Source organism: Biomphalaria glabrata, chromosome 4 (assembly GCF_947242115.1).
Source record: "Biomphalaria glabrata chromosome 4, xgBioGlab47.1, whole genome shotgun sequence".
NCBI classification, from domain to species: domain Eukaryota; kingdom Metazoa; phylum Mollusca; class Gastropoda; family Planorbidae; genus Biomphalaria; species Biomphalaria glabrata.
In genome coordinates, this window is record NC_074714.1 from 28,736,746 (window position 1) to 28,761,287 (window position 24,542).

The following is a 24,542-nucleotide window of genomic DNA, read 5'->3' on the forward strand; positions in this document are numbered from 1 at the left end:
TCACATAGGTTCTGCCAGTATTTGTTTCTATGGCAGTTTCAATTTCTGTATGGCAGTTTCCCCATCTGGCAGACTTGGTTCAAATCAGTCCTTGTTTTTCTAAATTTGTTCCCAAATACCAGTGATGACGTTTGGTACATTGCGTCACGCATCAACGTCCAGCTTTTTTCTATCTCAGTCACTGAGAAGTTTTTAAAAGCTTCCTCTAATTTGTTCTCAAATTCTGTGTGAAGATCAGAATTGTTTGTGCTAGTGGCATTCAGAGGTGGTTTTCTTTTTCCCTGTGATTCTTAGTAGGCAGCAGTCTTGTCCGGCAGGACACTAAAATGCGATCAGTATCACAGCCCACACTTTAAAAACTACATGTCAGCTGTATGTTTCCAATCTCCCTTTTCCGTGTCGGAACCATATCCAGCTGGTGCCAGTGCCTAGACCTAGGATGCCTCCATAAGACACAGTGCGATTGTTTTGTCCAGAAGTTGGTAATGCAGAGCTTATAGTATATGCAGAATTCAAGCAGTCTTTGTCCATTCTCATTAATTCTTCCGATTCCAAAAAGCCCAAAGCAGTCTGGCCAGGTAGTATGATCTGATCCTACTCTGGCAATGAAGTCACCTTTTTGTTTTTAGGAATATTCACAATGGTTTCTTAGAGGTCGTCATAGAACTTGTCTTTGTCCTATTGAAGATAGTATGATTGCATATGCACTAATTAGAGTGACTTAGTATGATTGCATATGCACTAATTAGAGTGACTAAGTATGATTGCATATGCACTAATTAGAGTGACTTTATCAGATATTGTCGTCATACTTATGCTCCGTTCTGAGCCACCAACTAGGGGGACTATGAGAAGTAGACTATTCTTGACAACAAAGTCCATGTCATGCATTCGAGTCTCATCCTGTGCTTTCCCGTTCCAAAAGAAAGTATATTCAGTCTCCGGGAGCATACTGTCTTCAGCCAGTCAGTTTCTGGAAGAGCTGCAAAGCAAATATGTAGTGTTTTCAGCTTGTTGTTTATTACTGCCGTCTTCCTTGCCTCATCTAACTGCCGAAGATCATGAGACCAGGACACACTGTCATTTCATTTGGCAACAAATTTCTTTTTCATTTTAATTTTTCTTCTTTTGTTGGTTGGTACAAGTTTTCAACCTTCTTGTCATTTTAAACTAAGTACCCATTAGTGCAAGCAGGCTGTGGTGGATCAGCACCTAACTGTTTGGGGGCTTCCCAGGTTGAATAAATGTTGCCTCCTGTAATGTTTTAGACGCTTTTTAGCAGCACCAGAGTTTCCTCTGCACCATGGTCCCTCTCTCGACCTTGTTGATGTGATCCAAAGGAACACTTTGCATTAAATTTGGCACCAGCTAGTTGCAGAAGTTGCCGGAGGCAATGTCATAGTTGATACTTCTAACGCCTGAGAGGCTTCATTCCTGATATTTTGTCGAGGTTGTCTCCTGAATCCTAAGTACTGCAAGGCAGCGGTGGTTAGGAGTTGGAGTACCCTTCTCCTAGATGAATTGTCTTACTAGGCTGATGAGCTTCATATCCCTGAAGCTCCTGGTTTTGTGGTATCCGCTTTCACCAGTTAGTAAGAGCAGTTTCGCCAGGCGTATTATCTAAGCCACACTAGGAGGCCAGGTGCTGGACTTAGTTGTCAGAGGCTATTTGAGACGCATACCATTAGGAGTACTTTATAGACAATGGGAGCTTATTCTCATTGACATTCCCTGGCCATGACAACCTTTGATATTAACAAAGAGAATAAACTAAAGTTGTTGAAAATTGTGTATTTTCTACAGTTTATATACTTGTGATATGTTAGAAATTGCCACAACACATGTGCTGGCTTGATACATCAAATGAAATTTCATGTGGGGCAATGAAAATCTAAAAACAGGCCCCCTTCTAGAAACATCCATGTCTAGTAAAGACCAGGAATTGAATGTGGTTATGCCTACTTCTGTTGCAGAAAGAGACACCCTAGGATTAAATGTACTGCCGACATGCATTATATCTCTGGTGTATTTCTATGAGCATTTTCTATCAGTGCATCCATTTGTAATTTCTATTTTAAGTTTAGACTCTTGATGGATTTTTTTTGTTTTTGTTTTTAATAGGCTGCCAATTTATGGTACTGAAATGATGTTAGCTTGGAGTATGGATGTCACCTTAGAGGTTAAAACGATATGAGTTACTACCAGTGTCATTATCAATGTTGGAATAAAATTGATTTTAAGCCTTTGAGTTCCATTGTTGTAAATTCTCAAATTTAGTATGATAATTAAGGTGATTCTGCTATATTGAGACTACATGAGATATCGACTGTGAAATCCAGTGGAAAAGTTATTCAATACTGAGAAAAATGTATTTACTTACTTGTTGTAATATTAACCTAAAGGTCTAATTTCCAATTTAAAAAATTACCTTCATTATCCAAAGCAAAAAATATAATTCTTAATTTTTTTTTAATTCTTTAAAAAAAAAAAAAAAAAAATATTGATCTAATACTAAGAAATAAATAAATAAAAAATAATAATGAATAATTAATATGTCTAGTTAAAAAAAATACTTTTTATATCTTAAGAAACTTAAAATATAATCGTTTACTGAGTAGGCCTTGTAAATTGCAGTATGGTCACTTTTATTTAAAAATTCTCAAAAAAAAAACAAAAACCAATAGATCTGGTTTCACTAAAAAAAAAAAAAAAAAAGAGCCCCCACACTTCCGTTCTCCTTCTGAAAAAGACATGATGAGCTCTTCTTGTTGAAATAAAAAAAAAACTACTTCTAGCATCCCAACATATCCTAATCTTTTAAACTTTTAAAGTTCGGGTTTGGTTCGGTCAGATTTAAGCTCGAGTTCAGTTCGATGACAAGTATACTTCAGGTTCAGTTAGATCTAAAGTTCAGGTTCGGTTGCATATTATGAAATTAGGTAATAGCAAAAACTATTTACATGCAATAAAGTTCAATTTATTAGATAAAACAGAGATGCCAAACCTTATTCAGCCCAAAGGCCATTTAAACTTCCGACAATCGTGTCGAAAAATATAACAGAAAAGATAAAAAACATTAATAAAGAATGAGGTAATTTTATTAGAAACCAAACCCGTGGATATAATACACTAATACATGGGATGTAGGAAGTTTATCCAAAACCAACTTCTGAAAATCTCTCTGCATTGATGAGACACCAAGTCAAAGCACTAAATCTATATGATCGTCTGTGAGGAAATAACACCAGATTGATTTGGCCCCTTTCCGCTTACTAAATGAAAAGTTGCAATGTCATTTATGTCAGCTATTAAAAGTGAAATCAACTTGTCTTTCTTGTAGTTTGTTATTGAGTTCATTTAGACATGATGTAATACCAATTTAAAAGGCCAAAGCCGACAATCATCAGGGGTCATTTAGTAGCGTTCATTAAGTAGAGGCACTTGCTTTTATTCTCCATCATGAAAATTTCAGTTTCATGTTTCATATCAAAAAAGATTTTAGAACCCTTCCTCTGCTTAACCAGCTTGCCTCGCTGTAAAATATAACGTCTTCATATTTTGTACTGTCATAAAATTCTTATTTTGTTGTTCGACACTTGACATGTTAGAAAACTCATAACATGCTTCTGATTTAAAATCTTGCCACAGAGGTTCCTTGATAATTTTTCTAATAACTCTTGCTGTCAGTTTGTTTCGCTATGACATACAGCCATACTTCTGACAATATTAGTAGTTACTCTCACCAATTTATCCCAAAGAAAAGAAACATCCTCCATGATGCCTGAAACTTCTTTGAACAGATCTTTAGCAGTGGTGGTCCCATGCACACTTCTCATAGCGGCTATCTCTTTTGTAATTTTAAAATTGCTTTTCATACCTCAAATAAATACCAAGAGTTAAGCAGTATCATATATGTTGGCAGCAAAATATTTCAAACTCTGCTGCTCTCTCTTAGTTTTAAATTGAGATGCCGTATTGTCATGCGAAAAAGGGTGGCGGCTTCAAATGCATTCTTATTTTTATGACACACCTTCTTCCATCACTGAAAGTAACCCTCTTTTTACGAATTCACAATCAAAAAAGGCTTCATTTCACTACTCAAAATGTGAGCAACCCTTACCGCCAACTCATTGTCTCTACTTTTTTTTCGAATCTCCCATTTCATTAACGCACAAAAATTGAATGGTACGGCACCCGTTGCATTGATACCAAAAAAAAAAAAAAGAAAACCCAAATTGATGCAATAAAGGTGAACATAAAGCCAGCTCAAGACAGCGTCAGAATTTTCCAAGCTTTAAAAATAACTGTCCAATGATCTAGCTGAAAACTACAGTTGTTTTTGTTTCTTACAAGAATATTGTAAATCCTGGAATCTAACATAGGCAACGTCTTCATTAATATTCATGTATAATGAATATCTGAATTCTAGATCCATGCACGAATAATATGTAACCTATGCAATCATTTTAACCTGACAATTTGACTTTTATATCTAGATTTATTATTCAATCCTCATTATGTATATAATTCCTAATAATATTATTACTTTATTTTAATCATCATCTTCATAGTTATGTGCTTTAAGTGTGACTGTGTGTGCATGATGAATCTGTTAATTTAAACCTTGTGATTTTATTACACTGTTATGTAACTAAGTAAATAATCTTACACAATGAAAACACATCATAATTTGAAATATCTTAAAATTCATATGCACTAATTAAAATTACAACTAGATATAAATATAATTAATACAACATAATGAGCATTATAATATTTATATTTAATATAGGCCTAACTATTACTATTATTATAATTTTAAAAGTCCTGACAGATAGATGATGTTAAGTTGGAACTAAACACTACATTTCCTAACATCCCTACATCTTAGTACCATACAAGACATGCTCAGGCAGCATGATGAACAAACCCAAGATACTTGATGGGAGATTGACTAAATTGACTTTAATTTATTGAATTATTTTGTTGTTTATTCTGATCAATACTGTATTAAGTTTTAAGAGAAATTTAATACTGTTTGTGAAAATTTGTACAACAATGCATCACAGCTATGTTGCCTTGTTCAGAGATGTATTGCATGGTTATTCTCCTTTTGGCCTATCCTAGTCTATACTAATAATTGCTTTTATTAAAATTGAAATGTATAGTAAGTACTATTAAGTTAAAGATTTTATGCAAGCTTTTAAAAAAAACCTGGATATACCTACAATGGTTTAAAATGACTATTAAGATAAATAGGAATATGATAATTGCAATGTTAATTTTTAGATGGTAATGTCAAGTTTCTTGAAGTGTTCTTTCTTGTGAAGACAGATGGTATCTAGTGATTTATTGATAAAATGACATGACATGATGCTTATTCCAAAAATATGGGTAGAAACATCTCCAATTTATCACACATATAATATACTTTCTTTCCTCTAAATTTTATTCAGCTCTTCTGTATTGAAGAGGTGATTTACCTATCTAGACTTATTCTTCATCAAAACTTCTATTTTAAAAAATTAATAAATTGAAATCATAATTCTTACCTAGCCTTTGGACTTTTTGATCAGAATTAGCTGTACTTGATGCTGTAGTGTTGGGGTTCACTAATGAATTATGTATGCTGTCTTTAAAAACTTCTTTAATATAACGAAGCAGTGCCACACCATCTCCCCAAGAATGTTCAAGATTAACACCAGCTGTGCCTTCTTTGGTTAAAATCAACTGAAAACTTTTATCAAACCACCTAAAAAATAATTGGTCCGATTATTTACCATACTATAACATTAGACTGTAAAAAAACAACAACATAACATTAACAATATTCTTTACTAGCCATATTAAATGCTTACTTGTAAAGTATTTAAAACTCAAATTACCTGTTGATACCATCCCCATAAAGAAACTTTCTTGACAAATCATTAGGATCTTTAGGTTGGTCATCATCCAGACACAAGACAAATATTGCACTTTCAATAATCCTTAACTTGTTTTCATTTCTGGGATCTAAAGAATGTTTTATTTTTCAGCTTGTTAAACATTAGACAAATTTGAAGATTATACATCCTCCTATAAGACTGGGACAATGGACATAAACAAGGTTCAAATTTTGGGCCATCATAGTAACAGTCAATCCAAGGTCTTGTAAGATTAGACTAGTATGATCTCCTGAGCATAGCCAGGGGAGTGGACTTTGCTTAGGTATTTTTATTGGAAAAAAAAGGGGGGTTGTGGTTAAACCTTGACTTTACTCCCAGAAAAAAAAAAAGCAAAAATATAATAACCAAAATCAATAAGCATAGCCAAAGAAAAGTTTGAGGAGAAAACCCCCCTCGCATAATAATAAAAAAAAACTATAGCTAAACAACAGTCACCAAATTCCAACAGAGTAGCCAAAGAGAGCTTTGAGGTTAAAAACTCATTCCTAAAGAGAAAAAACAGATTGAGCAACACTACAGTACTTCTAATTCAATGGGTGCACCTGTTGGGGGGTGGGGGGGGAGGGGGGTTCAAACTTCTATATTTCACAGTAATTTCCCACTTTGATCTTTATTTCCAACCAGATGCTGGGCTCCCTCAATAAAGTGCAGTGAATAACAAATTTAATATTTGACCTGCACTTTTTTAATTCAAGAAAGAAGGATTGACAATTAAAGATAAAGCAAAAGATGGCCATTATCAGCGGTATGATCATAACCAACATGGCGTTATGTTAGAAGTAGGTTGTGTTTTGAATAGTAGTTGAATAGTAATTAGATATAGCGACGTTTTAGGAAGACTGGACGAATTTCCCAGTGGTTAATAAAGTATCATTTTATAGAACTGAATGTTATCAACTATATTCAACTTGTAATGTTCTGTGGCTAATGTTAAGTAATAATTGATACATAGTCGAAGTCAGATTAGATTAGCCCACAACATTATTCAAATCGTACTCATCTATCAAAAAGATTTCCACTACTTTCATCACACATTGGCCTTTGATGATAAAAAATCAGCCTAGAGAAGCATAATCATGATTATTCTAATCGTACTTCTATCTCTCCAAAGATTGTCCTACTTCCACCACACCTTGGCATTTCTTCATTACATCATGCAATATGCCCAAATTAATATTGGCATTCCTATATTATATTTTAGTGTGCAGTGATATATTACTTAATATAAACCAAGTAGACAACATAGGAGATATAGAAGTACAAGAAAAGGGGATCCAAAAACTATTAGCGAACATTAAACCGATTAAAGCATCTGAACCTGATGGTATTCCAGCTAGATTACTCAAAGAACTAAGCAATGAGCTAGCACCAGTGTTCAAAATACTTTTTCAGGCACCTCTTAATCAGAGGCAGAGTACCAAGGGACTGAAAAGAAGCTAACATCAACCCCCTATTTAAAAAAAAGGAGAAAAATCTGACCGAGGAAACTACAGACAAGTATCACTAACCAGAATCACATGTAAAATCATAGAACACATGTAGCAACATCATAAACCACTTAGACAAACACAATGTCCTTACTCCATACCTACATGGCTTTAGGAAATATAGGTCATGTGAAACACAACTAATAGGACTAATTTGATGATTTTTCAAAAGGTTTATATAGATAATAGTGAGCAAATAGATGCTATCTTATTAGATTTTTCCAAGGCTTTAGACAAAGTTCAACACCATAGTTTGCTTAAAATATTTTGGCATTGATGGTCCATTGCATAAATGGATTAAGGATTTTCTGATAGGGACAGAACAAACTGTAATAATAAATGGCTCTAAATCAACACCAATAACAGTAAACTCAGGTGTACTTCAAGGAACAGTCTTAGGTCCACTACTATTTTTAATTTACATAAATGATTTACCAAATTGCATTAGTTCAAGAACAAAAGTCAGATTATTTCCAGATGATTGCATAATATATAGAACAATAAAAACAACACAAGAGACAGAAATGTTACAAAGAGAATTAGATGAATTAAAGAAATAGGAATCTAATTGGAGCATGTCTTTCCACCTAGAAAAATGTCAGTTATAAAGAGTAACAAAAAAAATAAAAAAAATAAATTCCACTTATCTTATTCATGGTAAACCAGTAACACAGGCTAAAAACGCAAAATTTCTAGGTGTTGTAATAAATGAAAAACTTATCCATATTGATGAAACTATCAAAAATCAAACAAAGCATTAGGGTTTATTAAAAGAAATTTCTATATATCATATAAGAAATAAAACTAAAACGTTATTTAACCTTGGTTAGGCCAATAATAGAATATGCATCCTTTGTTTGGGTCTCCTCAAATCAAGAAAACATTAAGAAACTGAGACTAGATTTTTTGGACGTCACACGGCCTAGTTAGACTAAAAAGTGTCTTTATCCTAGACATTGGTGCACCGAGTTCTTATAGCATTTCATTAATTCCATATGATGTCAAAGGAAAAAAATTCCATTACCTCACACAGCCTAGTAAGACTAAAAATGTCTTTGTTAACACGAGAGAGTTGAAAGCTCATAAACATTGGTGTACAGAGTTCTTATAGCATTTCATTTAAAGATTTAATTAACGGTATTAGATTAATCTGGGATTCCTTCATTCTTTCTCTCTCTCTATATATATATATATATATTAACATCTAGAACAATCTATTATAGATACTTAAAACTATTGCCATGTTTCAGTAGGAACAATAAGGTTAAATCAGATTTTCAATAGCTTTTAGTATTTTTTTTTATCTAAACGTGACAGACCGACCAACAGACAAAATGCACAAAAATAAGCAGCTTTTATCCTGATGAGGGCAATAAACAAAAAATAAATAAAATCTGATTATTTAAAACTTTTTGAGGGAACTAGTTTAGCCATGTTTTGCCTTTACAAAAAAACATAAATGTTTTCTATTTATTTCTATTTCTAATTATTTCAGCCGCTAGTTAACCAGAAAAAACACAGTTAACTAATATTTATATTTGTTGTGAACATTTCTTGTACATTTTATAAATATATTTGACTTAGTGATTTTGAAAATTTACAAAAAATCATCTCTCTTAGTTACCATATTGTAACATAATCACCCTTACATTTTTTTTTTATTGTTTTAGAATTGGTGTATTTTTATGAAAGAAATCGCTAGCATAATTAATTTTATAAACTAAAGGCTTTGCTTTTAGAAAACAAAAAATAGCCATTGCACCTAAACTTTGCAATGGTTGGTGAAATAATACTTTTCATTTCTCTTCTAGTTTTTGAGATCTGAGTGTGACAGAAGGACATTTTGCACAAACCTAATAGCGGCTTTTCCCCTTACGGGGCATTAGACCTCTTGGTGGTGGTAGGGGGGTTTAACAGCTCTACCCTATGCTCCTTAGTGGCATGGGAGGAGTGTTCAAGTGTAGGCCAAATATTATTTCAAATAAGAAAGCAATGAATGTTAAATGATTCCCAGAATGGAAATCTATATAAAGCAATCCATTCATGAATTATCATATCGATGGACAAGGGACAGTAGGTCACTGGTATGAATTTTGCAAGTGAATATGACCTGTGTTATGGTCAATTGATCAGAAGCCTTTGTGGACCAGAGACAGTGTGTAAGGCAGTGCAGTTCAAGACAGGACAGCAAGGAGACCAGGACTGTTAGTCGGCTATGAAGTTGGTGCAGTCCCTGAGTGAAACGTATGAGTCTAGGAAGAGAGAGTAGAGTTTAGTACTGCATTATGGTGATGTACAGTGTAATATTTGTAGTCAGTTTATTGTATTGCCAATTGTGTTGTATTGGCTGTTATCTATTCATTAAGTACTACTATAGGAGTCGGAATTTAGTGACTGTATTTTTGCTTTCATTTTGTTTATTTTAGATGAAATTTTATTACTAAACCATTACTTGCCCCAGAGCAGCAAAGGGGGTTTTGAGTTTAAAACCCCCTTACAGGGGGTTTTGCAGTTAAATCCCTTTCTTCTAAAAACCAAACGAAAAAAATAATGCAAATGACAATCCCCGAATTCCTTGAGCATAGCTAAAGAGGATTTTGATTTTAAACCCGCCTCCAAAATTTACGATAAAACCCCCATTTCAGTATAAGACTATCCATTCATCAGTCACCAGATTCTATGACCGTAGCCAGCGGGGTTTTGTGTTGCAGCTAAAACACCTCTTCAATACAACAAAAGCAAATTACACACTCTAAATTTTATGAGTGTAGCTAAAGGGCATTTTGAGTTTAATTTTAACCTCCCCTCCAGCGGGGTTTGAAGCTAAAAAATACCTCTTCAATATAAAAAAAAAATTGCTGTAACATCGAGAATGTGTATGATGTTGAATGCGGGGTTCGTGTGTCCACTTAGCACATGACAGGTATGAATAGTATACAAAAACTTAACCTTTATTTGATAATAATAATGTACTGCAAATTCTTGGTCGTTGCATCAAAATATCCAATATGAAACATAATTACATCTGCATAGCAGCGGTGTCAAGTATACAAGTCCTTTAAAATAAAACTTCACTAATAAAATTTGTATCCAACTGTCAGTACAGAAAAATAACTACTAGAAATATATGTACTGTCTAAAGTGACCACTGGCTTCAACTGCCCAAAGGATACCACCCAACTGTCAGTGACCACTCTCTCAACCCTTAAGGTTACCACCGTCCGCACTGGACCAAAAGATACCCCTTAACTTCAACTGACCAAAAGATACCACTGAACTGATTTCAGTTTGGTCATTCTTACTTCCTATTTCTATATCAGGAGTTTCATGTGTCTTTTACTCTCATGACCCGAGGTGAACATATAGCCAGGCAATGTCAACCGATACTGTGACAATTACACATTCAAAATTCTATGAGCGTATTAAAGGGGTTTCGAGTTTAGACCCCCCTTCAGCAGGATTTGAAGCTAAAAAAAATACCTCTTCAATCTAAAAAAAGCAAAGTACACACTCAAAATGCTATGAGCATAGTCAGAATGTTATAAAGATTAATTATGTACACACACACACATATATATATAGTTGGGGGGATGGGGTCTAGATCTAGCTCTATCTAACTAAAGTTGTATTAATTATTAGATCTAATAAGCCTGCATCTACTATCTAGATTATTCTATAGAAAGTCTATATCTAGATCTAGAAAAATTCTATAGCTAGTCTAGATTTCTAGATCAAACTTAGTAGATCTACAATATTGAATATACTTCTACTTATAGACAGATCTATCTACTTTTCAACACCAAGACCTAGAATTATATAATATACTAATGTATACTAGACTTAAAGGGAAACTCCGAAGGTTTTTCAAATTTGAGTTATTGACATATTTAAATTCTGCGTGAAAAGTTGTACTAGTAAACATTTTACCATTTTGTATTTAAATGCTTAGAAACATTTATTTTTAATAAATTAGTTAATTCTTGACATCTAAAAAAACAACGGGATTCTTTGAGCTTTTGTTTTAAGCTATTTCAAACGTCACTTCCCTCAACAATACTGAAAGAGAAACTACATTTAACCAATTGTATTTTTGTGCAGAATTTTTTTCTCTATCAGGTACACCTAAATTCACAGCCTTATAATGCTAGTTTAATTTACAAGGAGAACTGAAAAATGCAAAAAAATATATAAGGAAAAATGTAATTCCGCCTAAATGTACTAATTCTAGTTTTAATCCAAGAAAAGAAATGCGTCCATGCAATATTTACCAATCATTAGTTTATTAACTTTTTTTATGAGTTACAAGGGGAAAGCAGTTTTTGGATGAAAAATCATACTCTCATATTTTCCTTTTCATTTTGATTCTAAATATGCAAGATGCATACTAGTAGGCATTTCTGTTACATACAATATTACAAAGTTATATAAATAAAATGCTGGTCTTTATTTTTATTTAAAAAGCAATTTAGCTTTGCCAAAAGCAAAACCAAGCTTATTGCTAACTGTCCTTATAATTATAAAGTGATTCCTATAAGTGATGAATGCCATGGTTACTCTTATTTTTTTTTAGTGTCAGCTGCACAGTTAATATATAAAATAAGGCTGTATGCAGGTGTACTGGGCTTCCTGGTCCTGTGATACTGGTATGTGCTTTAGAATATAATAACAATGGTCCTGAGTTCCATCCTGCAGGAGTTTGGCTAGGACATAATAATCCTCCTTTCTAAATGTATGTCTCAAGCATATTAAAAAAAAAAAAAAAAAAAAACAAACCTGCATTTATAAGCTGTATTCTAGCTCTAGTCCAAATATCTCTATTTTCTGTTGTTAAAGCTGACACTGGAAACTCTGGTGGACTTATTTGATTTTCTAAGATAAACTTTAGATGAGACAAAACCTCATTTTCTGGAATTATGTTGCCTGAAAAATATTATCATATTAGATTTACATTCTGTTTTTATTATTATTATTTTTTAAAATCATTTTCAATTTCCAGACAGACAAGAGTGAGTTGATATAGGCTTTGTAAAAATGTCTTAATTTTTCAGGTTATACTCATTATCTGTCCTTTCTTTTGCACAGGTTAGTTATAACTAGTCAGCTAGGTAGTGTACAAATAATAAGAAATGTTCTGTTTATGATGTATTTAGAATACTTCAGTGATAAATATATTTTTTATCAGAAACTGGTTTTGAAATGTATGAAAAATTTAGTGTATGAGGTATAACAAGAGTATCAAATTAAGAGAAAGAAAGAAGTGAAAACTGTTCAGGAAAATAAACAATAAAAGTTTATTGCTATCAAATGGTGACCATGCTGTACAAGAATTCAAGTGGCTTTTGTGGTTTGAACCTGCTTACGAGTTAATCATAAGATGAACTGAAAAGAAAAGGCCTATAATTATAAACACAGTTTGAAATTCTTTATGTTAAGATAAAGTGAAGAAACTTTCCCCATATAGCTTTTTGTTTAAAAAAAAACCAAACCATTGCATTTAAAAAAAAAATGCAACATTTTAGTTTTCATTTCAATGTCTGTTGTGGATAAAAAAATAACAAAAAACAATCACACACTGAAGTACACATAGTTCAATGTTTAATCCTTTTAAAACTTAATTACAGCAGTTCATTGAAAAAAAAATTAAGCAAAATCACAGTAAATAATTACAATGAGACTAAATTAAAGAACGTTTTTCATTTTCAATTGACAGAACAACTGGCAAATACTCTCTTCTTGTGTTAGTTTAGAACAGTACTGAAACGAACTTCACCTTCTTGACAGATTAAGCAATAGGATAGCTTAAATATTATTATTTCTTTGTTATACAAATACTGAAGGGAACTACAATTGACAAAACTATCAAGATCTTAAAGTTTTTGAATTATCAAATAAAAATAAATTTAAGTGCTGATAATAGACAGAATTTCACCCTCTCCCTTGACTAATAAACTGCCCAACTATTTATACTATAATATCTGTATCTTTCAGAATTCCCTTAAAAAATGTTCTCCTTTCCTTTATTTTCTAGAACTAACATATGTCATAGAATTTAGTGATATGATCTCAATAACTCATTGATTCACAAGTAATTAACACATGATAAATGTTTAATTTTCTCTTCCTTCACTTTGACTTGGGAGCATAGAGGCTGAGTGGTAAACTGCTTGTCCAAAGACTGGGATTCTTAATTTCAGGATTTTGAGGATGCCCTTGAGTTCACCCAGCTCTAATGGGTACCTGACTTTATTTGTGGACAGTAAAGTTGGTTGGCCATTGTGCTTGCCACATGACATCCTGCTCATTAACCATTGGCAAAAGAAACAGATGTGCTTTACATCATCTGCCCCACAGATCACAAGGTCTTAAATGGGGGTACTTTTTGGAATAAGGTCAAAAAAAAAACAACTAACAAAAATTTTTTGATTTTTTTTTTTGCTGAAAAAGATGGGTCCAACAAAATTTGTAGAATACCTCAAATTTTCCAACACTGAAATAAATAAATTGAAAAAGATTGATAAAATATGTTATAAATACCTTCTTTATCCAACATATCAAAAACATAAAAATGACCATTTCTCATTACTAAAATATGTTTGGCATTAGTATCAGTAAAGAGCTCATCCTTTTCTGATCTGGGGAAAAAAAATGTGTATTTAATACATCTTCTTAGATAATTTGGTGGGTAAAAAGTAACTTTGTAAAAAAAATATGGAACAAAAAGACAAATAAAGCAAATGTTGTTTGTTAAAGTTGTATAAAAAGAATAATTGAATGATAAAAAAAAATCATTATTAAAACTTTCTTCAAAAAAAAAAAAGAAAAAAAAATTTACCTTGGGATGCGACATGAGTTGAATAAATTTTTGTACTGACTCATGTCAAGAGGAAATGCCTTAAACAAGTAAGCACCATAGCAAGAAAAAGATCTTGGGATAAGCCTGCATAATTAAATAAAATTTAGTATTTACACTTTTTGAAAAAAAAAAACAAAAAAAAACATTGATATTGGATAGTACTGCAAAAAGTATACACAATTATGTAAGTGCACTACAAACAGCCATGTCCTTGCAAACACAGGTATGGACAGTATAGAGGGACTACTTATGTTCAGATAGGGCACTTATTCTGTATGAGAGACGAATGCATGCCAAAGGCAGTCTTTTTTGGCAAGCTAAAAGGTAGTCGACATAACAGAGGTGCCCCAAAGAAATGCTTTAAAGACCAGTCTAGGCGCCAACTTGTCTTAGCTGACATAGAAAAGAGCACCTGGTTGCAGGTGGCTTCAGCTGGAGACAGCTGGAGGTCACGCACAAAGTCCGCAGTATACACATTTGAGGCCAAAAGAAAATCAGCTGCCAAGGGCAGACACAGACGTCGAAAAGAAAATCTAAATCAACCGATTAAGTGTTTAAGTGCAATCAAAATGAATTCAGTCTTTTCATTTGTGAATAGAATAATCGCTTTAGGTACCTATGTAACAATTTTAACTGTTACTATCAGCCACTTGTTCATTTCTGCTCCAATGTGATGCAGGTTTGAAAATGAAGAAACAAGACACAAGAATGAAGCAATTAACTTGACTTTTTGATTAACATTCAATGTATAATATAAACAAGCACAAAAGCTTCTTAGTGATGGTAAATGGATTGAATCAAAACTTAGATGTCTTAAAGCTCAAATTTCACTGGCAACCATACAGAGATGTTGAATCTCAAAATTTGGTGAAAATTATTCAAGTAGGATTTAAGACATAAAACTCAGTCAGAACTTAACAACTGGATAAGATTACATAATTACAAGTGATGAGGATGCCTATTATAAAATAGTGTGCTGACATGAAAGGCAGGGGCCATTTTCCAAAGGTTATGGTCTATTTGGACAAGTTAAGCTTTGGCCTTTTGCATTAAAGATACACCTATTCAACACAATCGGCATCCCAATGGTGACATATGCAATAGAATGCATAGGAGAAATGAAAGACATCTGTAAAAATCAAAAAAAGGCTAAATATGATTACGGCAGTGATTAATACAGATTTTAAGAGTCACTTACAAAGATCAGGTCAGAGAAATCTTATGTCAAACAAGCACTCGACTACTTAGCCAGATATGACCAAGCATTGAATGAGGATTAAATTGCATGCCCCATAGATAGCAATTACATCTAGACCACAACATGGCATTGTCATGGAAAAACAAGTACTATCAAAAGTTGTTTTTTTTTTACAAGGAATGTAATGTAAATGATAGTTTCAATCATTTGGTAAGCCCTTTTTTATCTGTCACATAAAGAGTTAATTTGAAAATTAAAGTAAAAAACTTGAATTTGCAATGGCTCACCTACACACAGTTCTGAAAGTTTCAGTATTAGATTTAGCGGCATTCAAATGAAAGACTTCTGGTTCTAGTTTTTCATCTCTAATGGTTTTCATCATACGTACAGAGGAAATTAGCATGTTAGTTGCTTTTATCAGCTGACAGAAATAAAAATCAACAATAGTTATCAGTAGACACAATTTAATGTAAAAAAAAATTACCGGGTACATAAAAATGTCCGTATTTTAACACCCTTTACATTTTAATGTTTATTTTGTAAGATATCTTTTCAGTATTTTTAATAGAATTTCAAACTTTAAAATCTTATTCTCTTTATCTATTGATTAACATTCACCTAGTTTGAACTATTTTCTTTTTTTATATAAATTAATCCTAACATAGTTTATGGGCTTATTATGTTGAAAAGATGCTACTGATAAAATTGAATTGTCTCAAAAACAATAAGGACTATTCAAAATCTGATTTCATTAAAATTCTCATGTGCAACAGCTGATTTTGTCCCTTAAAAGTGAACCCTTTTTTTTTTTTGAAAGAAAATATGCATGCAATTCCTATTTTTGTTAGTAAAATACACCATTTTTAAAACAAGAATTATAAATTATATACTAACAATAACAATAGTGAGGTTTTGCATTACAGCACTCAAAGTTTCACATAAATTTTAATTATTCTATTTACTTTAGGAAAAAATTTAATTTTAATATTGTTAAGTTTTTGCTTGTTCTGATTATTTGAAAGCACCTATCTTGTGTACATTGCATTAGAAATTTTTTTAGAGATTTTTTGCTTGATTTGCTCTTAAATAAATATTTTTAAGATGTTTAGTTGATTGTTTGTGTAAGCCCTTTTTTATCTGTCACATAAAGAGTTAATTTGAAAATTAAAGTAAAAAACTATCAGTAAATACATAGGTGCTCTACAGGTCATTTTGTAGATGCAACAGATGATGTAAAGGTCATCTGTTTCTATGGTCCATGGTTAACAAGAGTGTCTGATCATGAGGCCAGCACAATTACCAACCCCCTTTACTTTTCACAAACTAATGTCAAGTTAGAGCTGGGTGGACTCAGAGGCATTCTAAGGATCTGGAAATAATAATCCCAGTCTTCACAAGTATTCAAACCCAGAACTCTCCAGTTCAGAAGCTTTACCACTCAGCCTCCTCTTTTTTGTGTGACTTATTTATGAAAATTAAAATTAGCTTTAATAAATCACTACATTATTTTGAAAAAGGAAAAATCATTGCCTTTCCACCCAGTGTTATTTTTTTTACATATACTGATGGATCAGCATCAATATTAGACTCTGGAAGAGAAGGCTACATTGAGTTTCCTGGTTCTGACTCAGTAATTAATATCTTTGGACCATGAGGTATTCTTTGCAGTTTTGATATAGAGGCTTGGATATCTGAGAAGCCTTACAAGTCTATATAATTATAACATTATTATATTTTGAAAAATTATAACAATTAAACCAGAGTTTTCTCTATGTGGGCAATCAGCTAGTAATTTGTTTTATCAAAGATCATAAACTGTCAAAATTCTAAGAAAATTGTCTAAGACATTTTCAAGTTTCTTGTTCACCTAGGTTCCAGTTTCTGTGAAGAATTTACAAGCTGATAAGAGGAATTGTAAAAAAGAGTTCAGATGTTCTTGTAAACATCAAGTCCATGACATGGTGCTTTTCAGATCCTTGAAATTTATTTATTTCATCATTCTTTTGCTCCTGAAACATCAGATCAGCTTATTTATCAATTAATGAATAGGTGCTCTACAGGTCATTTTGTACATGCAACAGGAGCAACTCTCTGAGATAACATTTCTAGACAAAAGAATGTTGAAAAAAACAACATTTTTGTCTCTTTAGTTATGTTGTAAATAAAGGACAGTTTTGCTGTCACAATGTTAAAGATCAATGCAAGTAAATAAAAATGCTTAAGTACTTGTGTATTATATTCAGGCCGAGGGTCATCAGAAAATGTTAAAAATGGACTGTGAGTAAGAACTACAGAGCGTCTGTCTTTCAGGTACATATCAAACCAAACATCTGCAATAAAAAAAAAATCCTTTTAAAATCTTAAGAGATAATTTTACAAGACTTAAATTGAAATGCAAAACTGAGGAATATAGTGTAGTAGCCATTTATTACCTGTAGCCCGTGGGTCTTAATTTGCGTATCACTGTCAATATAGTCACTGAGAGTGTTTTGGAAACAATTAAACAAAATAATAATGTTTTAAGAAAGCAAATGTTTCAATGTAAAATTAGTGAGAATGGAGCTATCAAAATAGCTAATTGACGTAAATCTATTTTTTAAAATAAAAACATTTGCTTGTAGGCCTACATATATATAGATCTAGAGTCTAGATACTATTATAATAGATGTAGACCTACTATTATAAGAATGAATTCAAGGGCTCAAGAAGCTTATTAATTATTGTATGTTAGTATATTTAATATCCCCCATATAGAGCCTCATGTAGCCAATCATAGTGTGTTTACATAGCGCATATTAGGTGTGCACAACACATGAATGGGACTATTAAAATGTATATCAACATGGGAGCCATAGCAAAAGGATGTATGTAAAAATGCTTTATAAACACAAAATTTGAAGGTTAATTTGATTAGAATATGAAGTGAATGGACCTTATTTTGTATGTTCATGTGTTAAAATATAAAAATAGAACTATCATCTTAGAATAAGATCTAGAGTTAGATGTAGGCTTCGATAGATTTTCTTTCTGTGCATGCGAGGAGCCTTCGATCTGCACATGCATGACATTTCTGTCTTCTCTAATGAAAGAAGCTAGCGATGAATGGGTTTTAAATGGGTCAGGACGTCTAAATTTACAGATATAAGGAACTAATTTAGGTAATAATGCTTTTGAAAGACAAATATGAAGGTTAATTTATTAAATAATGAAATCAATGGACTATATTTTGTATTTTCATGTGTCAAAGTAAAAAATTATCTTTGCAAAGTGTAGTTCTTAAAATTAGATCTAGATCATTTCAATCTTGTCTCATGGCTACATGACGTAGATCCATGAAATAGTAATACTTTTATAAAGTTGGGCAACTTTTTTTTTGAGGGTCTTAAGTTTGTTTTAGGGCTACTATACATACATTACGGTTCCCGTTAGTACTCAGGGAACATTTATGCCAAGTTTTATCAAGATTGTCAATCGGTTTGGATTTCTATTAGGGACATACACTCATGCATACATACATACGCCTTCCTTTCTGCTTTATATTATAGATATGATAAATACCAGTGACAGAGGGAGATATCAGCGAGACAATTTTAGTACTTCTACAAGCACTAAAACACTTTTGTATTTGTGATTACGAATATTAATATTAATTATAATGCCACTTTTTATTAAATTAATGTGAAGAAAACTGACTATGTCATTATGCTGATAAGAACATTTTATACAATTGACCAGTCAGCTAAGTGACAATTATTATCCCACCCCTCCCCAAAAAAAAAAAGAAAAATTAAAAGAACTATAAATTGCAATAAGCAATATATATATATTTTACAAGATCTTAGCTACATCTGAAACTAGACATTTGAAATGAGACACTGGTAACTACACATTATTTGAGTGAAAAAATGTTTATGCTAGATATAATATTTAATTAAAAACTCTACAAAAGCATTTTATGACTACAAAAACATAAAGCAGCCTATACAGTGAACTCAAATCTTAAAGTATTCCAACAAGGGAAAAAAATACATCTTACAGTGCTAGGAATAAAGTAAGATAAGAGTATTAGAAGACCAAATGAGTTGGTCAATGTAAAATTAATCCCTCTTACAAGCCTCTCAGTGTCTGTCAATTTATGTATTTTATAATGGGAAAGGCTTCGGTAGTCAACCCTGAGGAAAAATCAGGAGCTGGTGACCCTAAGACAGTTTGCAGCACCCAGTGCTACACTCTGGCAGAACCTGCGATGCTGCTGACCCCAAACTTTATCGGCACTGCCGTTCCTTTGGATACATCAGCTTAGTGGAGAGGGGGGAACTGATGTGTGGGCGACATCGTTCCGACCACAGCTAATGCCCAGGCATTCATCTCACCAAGATGATCCATAGTCGCTTCGCGACTGAAGGAGGCCATATATATAAGAGGTTGTGAGGATTTAATTCTTGATATCCTATACTCTAATACAAGCAATTCTTGTATGTATATTTATATATATATATAAATTTGCCCTCAGCACAAAAATCAGACATTTGTTGTGGCAACATTTCCTGTATTTGTGCAAATCTTGATCTCTAACAGTAGAATTAGAGAGAAATTGAGATATTACAGAAGGATTTTAGGCATCACATAAAAGACCATATTACAAAATTGGAAATATGAAACAGGATCACAGTGGCAATTAGGCCTTGTGATGACCTTCTGATCATGCAAGTTAAGACCGCGGGCACGCTGCCCTGCCTCATCGTGGCGCCCGCGTGGAAACGGCCATTTGAGGATGTGGCTAGGCGAAATGGGTAGCAACACAGGACTCCCGTGGGGATGCCCACGGGTAGACGAGAGTCCACCCCTTGCACGGGCGGGGTTGTAACAAAGTCCCCACAAACACGTCACCAATCCATGCGCTGTTCCTCAAAGGGACCGTTACATAAATGGCGGATCCCGCACAGTTAGCTTGGTACATTGAAGGAAAATGGCAGAAGTCCCCGGTGCATTCCCGGCCTTCGGCCGTGTCTCTAGTCCACCTGTCGGGGGCCGAACGCATCGGTAAACAGCAATGCCTTACATAGGCATTGTCTAGGGTCTCTCCCAAACAGAACTGTGTGTTCACACAGGTTTTTTTTTTTTTACTGTTTGGTGTCCAAGCAGGTTTTTTTTCAAACTTAGAGCTCGAAGAGCCTTCGGCTCAGCTCTTAGACATCAACAAGTTAAGACTGTATGGCCATATAATGAGAGAGAAAGACAAAAAGGGATGGGAGAACAACATAAAGTAATGGACAGGTCAGTCTATGTAAGAGACTCTAATCTTGACAGTGTTTTCAAGGTAATTTGGGAAAAGGTGGTATTTTACTTTTTAAAAAACCCATGCTTTACCAAGTAACCTTAAGATTATGCAGCATTTGATGTAGATGTAGCTAAGAACCTCTACAAGGATGCCACCAGTGTGATGTACTTCAACAATAATATTGGGGACTGGTTTAACACACGGTTGGAGTAAGACAAGGCTGCCTACTTTCACCAGAACTTTTCAATATCTTCCTTGAAAGGATAATGGAAGATGCTCTCGAGGGCTATGAAGATACTGTAAGCATTGGAGGAAGAATTACTAACTTGCGCTTCGCAGATGACATGGATGGCCTAGCAGGGACAGAAAAAGAACTAACTGACTTGGTCATGTGCACTGACAAGACTTCCGTAGCAGTAGCATCGTGGTCGAGAGGCTAAGTGCGCTTGACCTTGGCTTGGCTACCTATGAAGGGGGCTCGAGGTTCGACACCCGACTCAGGCAGAGTTGTGTTTACTGAGCACCTAAAGACAGCACGGAAAAACTTTCTCCTAGATACTCCCTCCCCCCACTGGTCCACAAATGAGATTGGACCAAAGCGCTCTGAGCATGCTATGAGCATGAAAGTAGCGCTATATAAAAGCCATAATTTATTTATATGTTATGCAAATAAATGATAAAAAAACAAAAAAAATTATGACCAATAGCCAACAGAGCTTTATAAGGGGCATCAGTATCAAAGATGAAAAGCTGACTAGTGTCAGCAGCTTCAAATACCTCAGAGCTATTGTCTCAGAATGTGCTCCCTGGTCATGGTCACATTTTTATATGCTTGTGAGTCTTGGTCACTGACTGCAGAGTGAGAGAGGAGGATCCTAGCAATGGAATTAAGATGCTACAGAAGGATCCTAGGCATAACATTCAAAGACTGCATCACAAACAAAGAGATTAGAGACAGGGTTATTGCAGCAATTGGACCCCATGATGACATGCTATCATAAAAAAAATGCAAGCTAAAAATCTATGACCATATTACAAGATCTTTGGGGCTTGCAAAGACAGTACCAAGGAATAGTACCAGGAAAAAGAAGAAGAGACAGTCAGAGAAAGCGATGGAAGGACAACATAAAAGAATGGACTGGCCTGCCATTGAAAGAGGTTCTAATAAAGGCAATGGACACAGAGGAATGGAGAAAGACAATTGACGAATCTTGCATGGTGCCCCAACGGTCCAACAGACTAAGGGATTGGTAAAGGTAAAGAAGCTAAGAAGTTTCTCACTAAGGCCATAATGAATATAGAGCATAACAAATGCTCTGCTTGAATGTTCCTAGAATCATGCCAGGACAGTAATGCTAAATATAACCATTTTAGAATATGAATAGCAGAGACTTTCTTCCAAAACATTAAGGTACAATTGGTTTAAGGAATTAGCTGCAATGTAAAACAACTCAACATGAACAATAGTTTTTCAAGACAGGAGGGGGATTTAGAAGACTTTCTATTAAAATCACAATGTAAAATGACAATTAGAACTAATAAAACATAAAGCAACTCTTCAGATTGGATGTCGCATCCCGTTCACTCATTTTCATTATTGCATAAACATTTTATATTTCCAAAATGAGCTCAGGGAAACATCAACTCTCAAGCTTACTTAACAGATCTTTCAACCAATAAAGCTCATTCACCAGGTACTATATTAGCAATCAATATATTTTTTTAAATTAAAATATTCTATTTACCTGAAACATAATTTGAATCTTTGTTTTTTCTATCACTCTCAACAAGTTCTTTTTGTAACTCTGAAATATACAATGTAACAGTTTAAAAAGAAGATGAAATATATTCATTTTATTAAAAAAAAAAAGAAATAACACGTAATGAAATAAAAAAAAGTGTTGCATATTGTAGAGTTGTCTTATCTGGGTGTGTAGATTTTGAACTGATCAGAAGAAAGGTTGTGTGTTTCTGTACGCGTAGCATTACTATTGCATAGCAATAAACACAGATCAAGACACTTACAATAAAGTAAATCAACAATATGGTATGAACATTTAATCCATAACAGGAAAAGTCTAGTCTCATTCACTATAATAAACAATGTTAATTCTATGAAAGCCTAGCCTCAACTGTCCGTTTATCTATATCTACACTACAGTCTCGTTCCTAAAGTGCGTCTTTACAATATCCTTTAAAAAATAACACAAAACCTAGTTTTTGGAAAATCTACCTAGCAGTATAGGATAAATAAAGTTTACAAGCCACTTAATCAATCAATATTCTACCTGATCCAACAAATCCTATCAAATTGCCTCTCCTATTTTTTACTTTATAATTCCACTAATTTTTTTTTATTTTCTAGTCCAGCTTATTTCATTTTCATGAATTTCATCACAATTGTACTTTATGCAATTAAGCTGTTATTTATAGCTGTAGTCCTAATAAAGTGCAATGGTATAGAGTGGTGTTAATGCTTGGTCCACTTGTTCTTTGCAAATCAGGACATGATTCTGCTTCTGCTCTCCTGCATACACTCTATTGGCTTCCTGTGACTTGAAGAATTTATTACAAGGTGGCCATATTTTTTTTACCAGTGCATCTATAATGATGAAATGCCCTCAAACAAGTGATAACCCATATGTCCTTCAAAAAACCCTGTGATCTATGGTCTCAATGCTTCTATGTGCTGTTTTTTTTTTTCCAAAAAAACTAAAGTTTGCTGGTCTTTTTCTTATAAAGACCAAGGCATGGAATTCACTCCCCAATGAATAATACCAATCGCATACTTCACTATATTAAGAAGAACAATAAAAATTATTAAGTTAACTTATTTACATTCATTTGTCTTATATAAATGTGTTTGACACAGAGACAATGGTTTTATGACATCATCAGTTGCGTCACTAGGGGGTGCAGGCCGCACAGGGTGACACCCATCAGGGCGTGACACCCATCAGGGGGGGACACCCAACTGGTAAAATGCACTTTTCCACAATGCAACTTTTAAAAATAAAAATTACTGCCTCTAATGTTTCTCAGAGTTCAATATCAATATGTCACAACCCTTCTTAATTTAATTTATTTGACTTGTAATCTTCTTACAATGAGAAAAATAATGCGTTGTAGCTGCCAGGAGAAAGATTCTGAAGCTCAGTAATGCAGAAAAACGCTTGGCGCCAGGACAACTCTGAGTGAGCTTAAAGTGCTCCCTCAAACATCTTATCTGACCAGTTCAATGGCTAACATAACATTTTTTGGTTGTAAAATGTTGAGAAATACAAAGACTTAAACTCCCTAGCGTGTCATTCGAAGAACAGGGCTGCAAGATCTTTCCATAGAAATCAGTCTAACAGCCAGGCGACCTAACAGCCAGGGGTGCCACCCATGAGACCAAGATTGTATTGAGGAGGTGGTTTGTAATCTCTAGGCTAATGAATATGTTTGTTCAGATAGGCTGCACTTTTTGAAAGAAGGCTCCTGCTTTCCAATTCGACAATGAACATGGTGATATACATCTCCATCGCTTGAGATAATGCTGCCAAAATAGGTTAACTTTTCTATTTGTTCAAGATCTGTATAACCAATGTAGACCGGGGGAGGGGGAATCTTGGTTGACTTGCACCCAATATGCATAGCTTTGTGTGCTTCTTTATCCGTCAACACGTGTAAAAATTTAATTGTATTTCAAAGTAATGCTATATTTCTGCAAAACTCAAATCGGTTTGGTTTAAGCCATGAGGCCCGAGTGCAGCCTGTTTAATGAGATCGTCGATGG

At 33.7% G+C, this 24,542-nt stretch overlaps 1 protein-coding gene across 2 annotated transcripts in view; it reads right to left on the reverse strand.

Moving 5' to 3' along the window:
• Positions 1 to 24,542, reverse strand: part of LOC106064240 (carnitine O-palmitoyltransferase 2, mitochondrial-like) — a 79,151-nt gene that overhangs the window by 45,848 nt on the left and 8,761 nt on the right. For both annotated transcript variants that reach the window (XM_056025664.1, XM_056025663.1), the window contains exons 4-11: positions 22,510 to 22,569; positions 17,710 to 17,813; positions 15,771 to 15,904; positions 14,265 to 14,369; positions 13,967 to 14,064; positions 12,206 to 12,352; positions 5,886 to 6,012; positions 5,553 to 5,752 (exon numbers count right to left, since the gene is read on the reverse strand). In XM_056025664.1, coding sequence (XP_055881639.1) covers positions 5,553 to 5,752; positions 5,886 to 6,012; positions 12,206 to 12,352; positions 13,967 to 14,064; positions 14,265 to 14,369; positions 15,771 to 15,904; positions 17,710 to 17,813; positions 22,510 to 22,569 — 975 coding nt within the window. The remainder of the gene's footprint in view (positions 1 to 5,552; positions 5,753 to 5,885; positions 6,013 to 12,205; positions 12,353 to 13,966; positions 14,065 to 14,264; positions 14,370 to 15,770; positions 15,905 to 17,709; positions 17,814 to 22,509; positions 22,570 to 24,542) is intronic.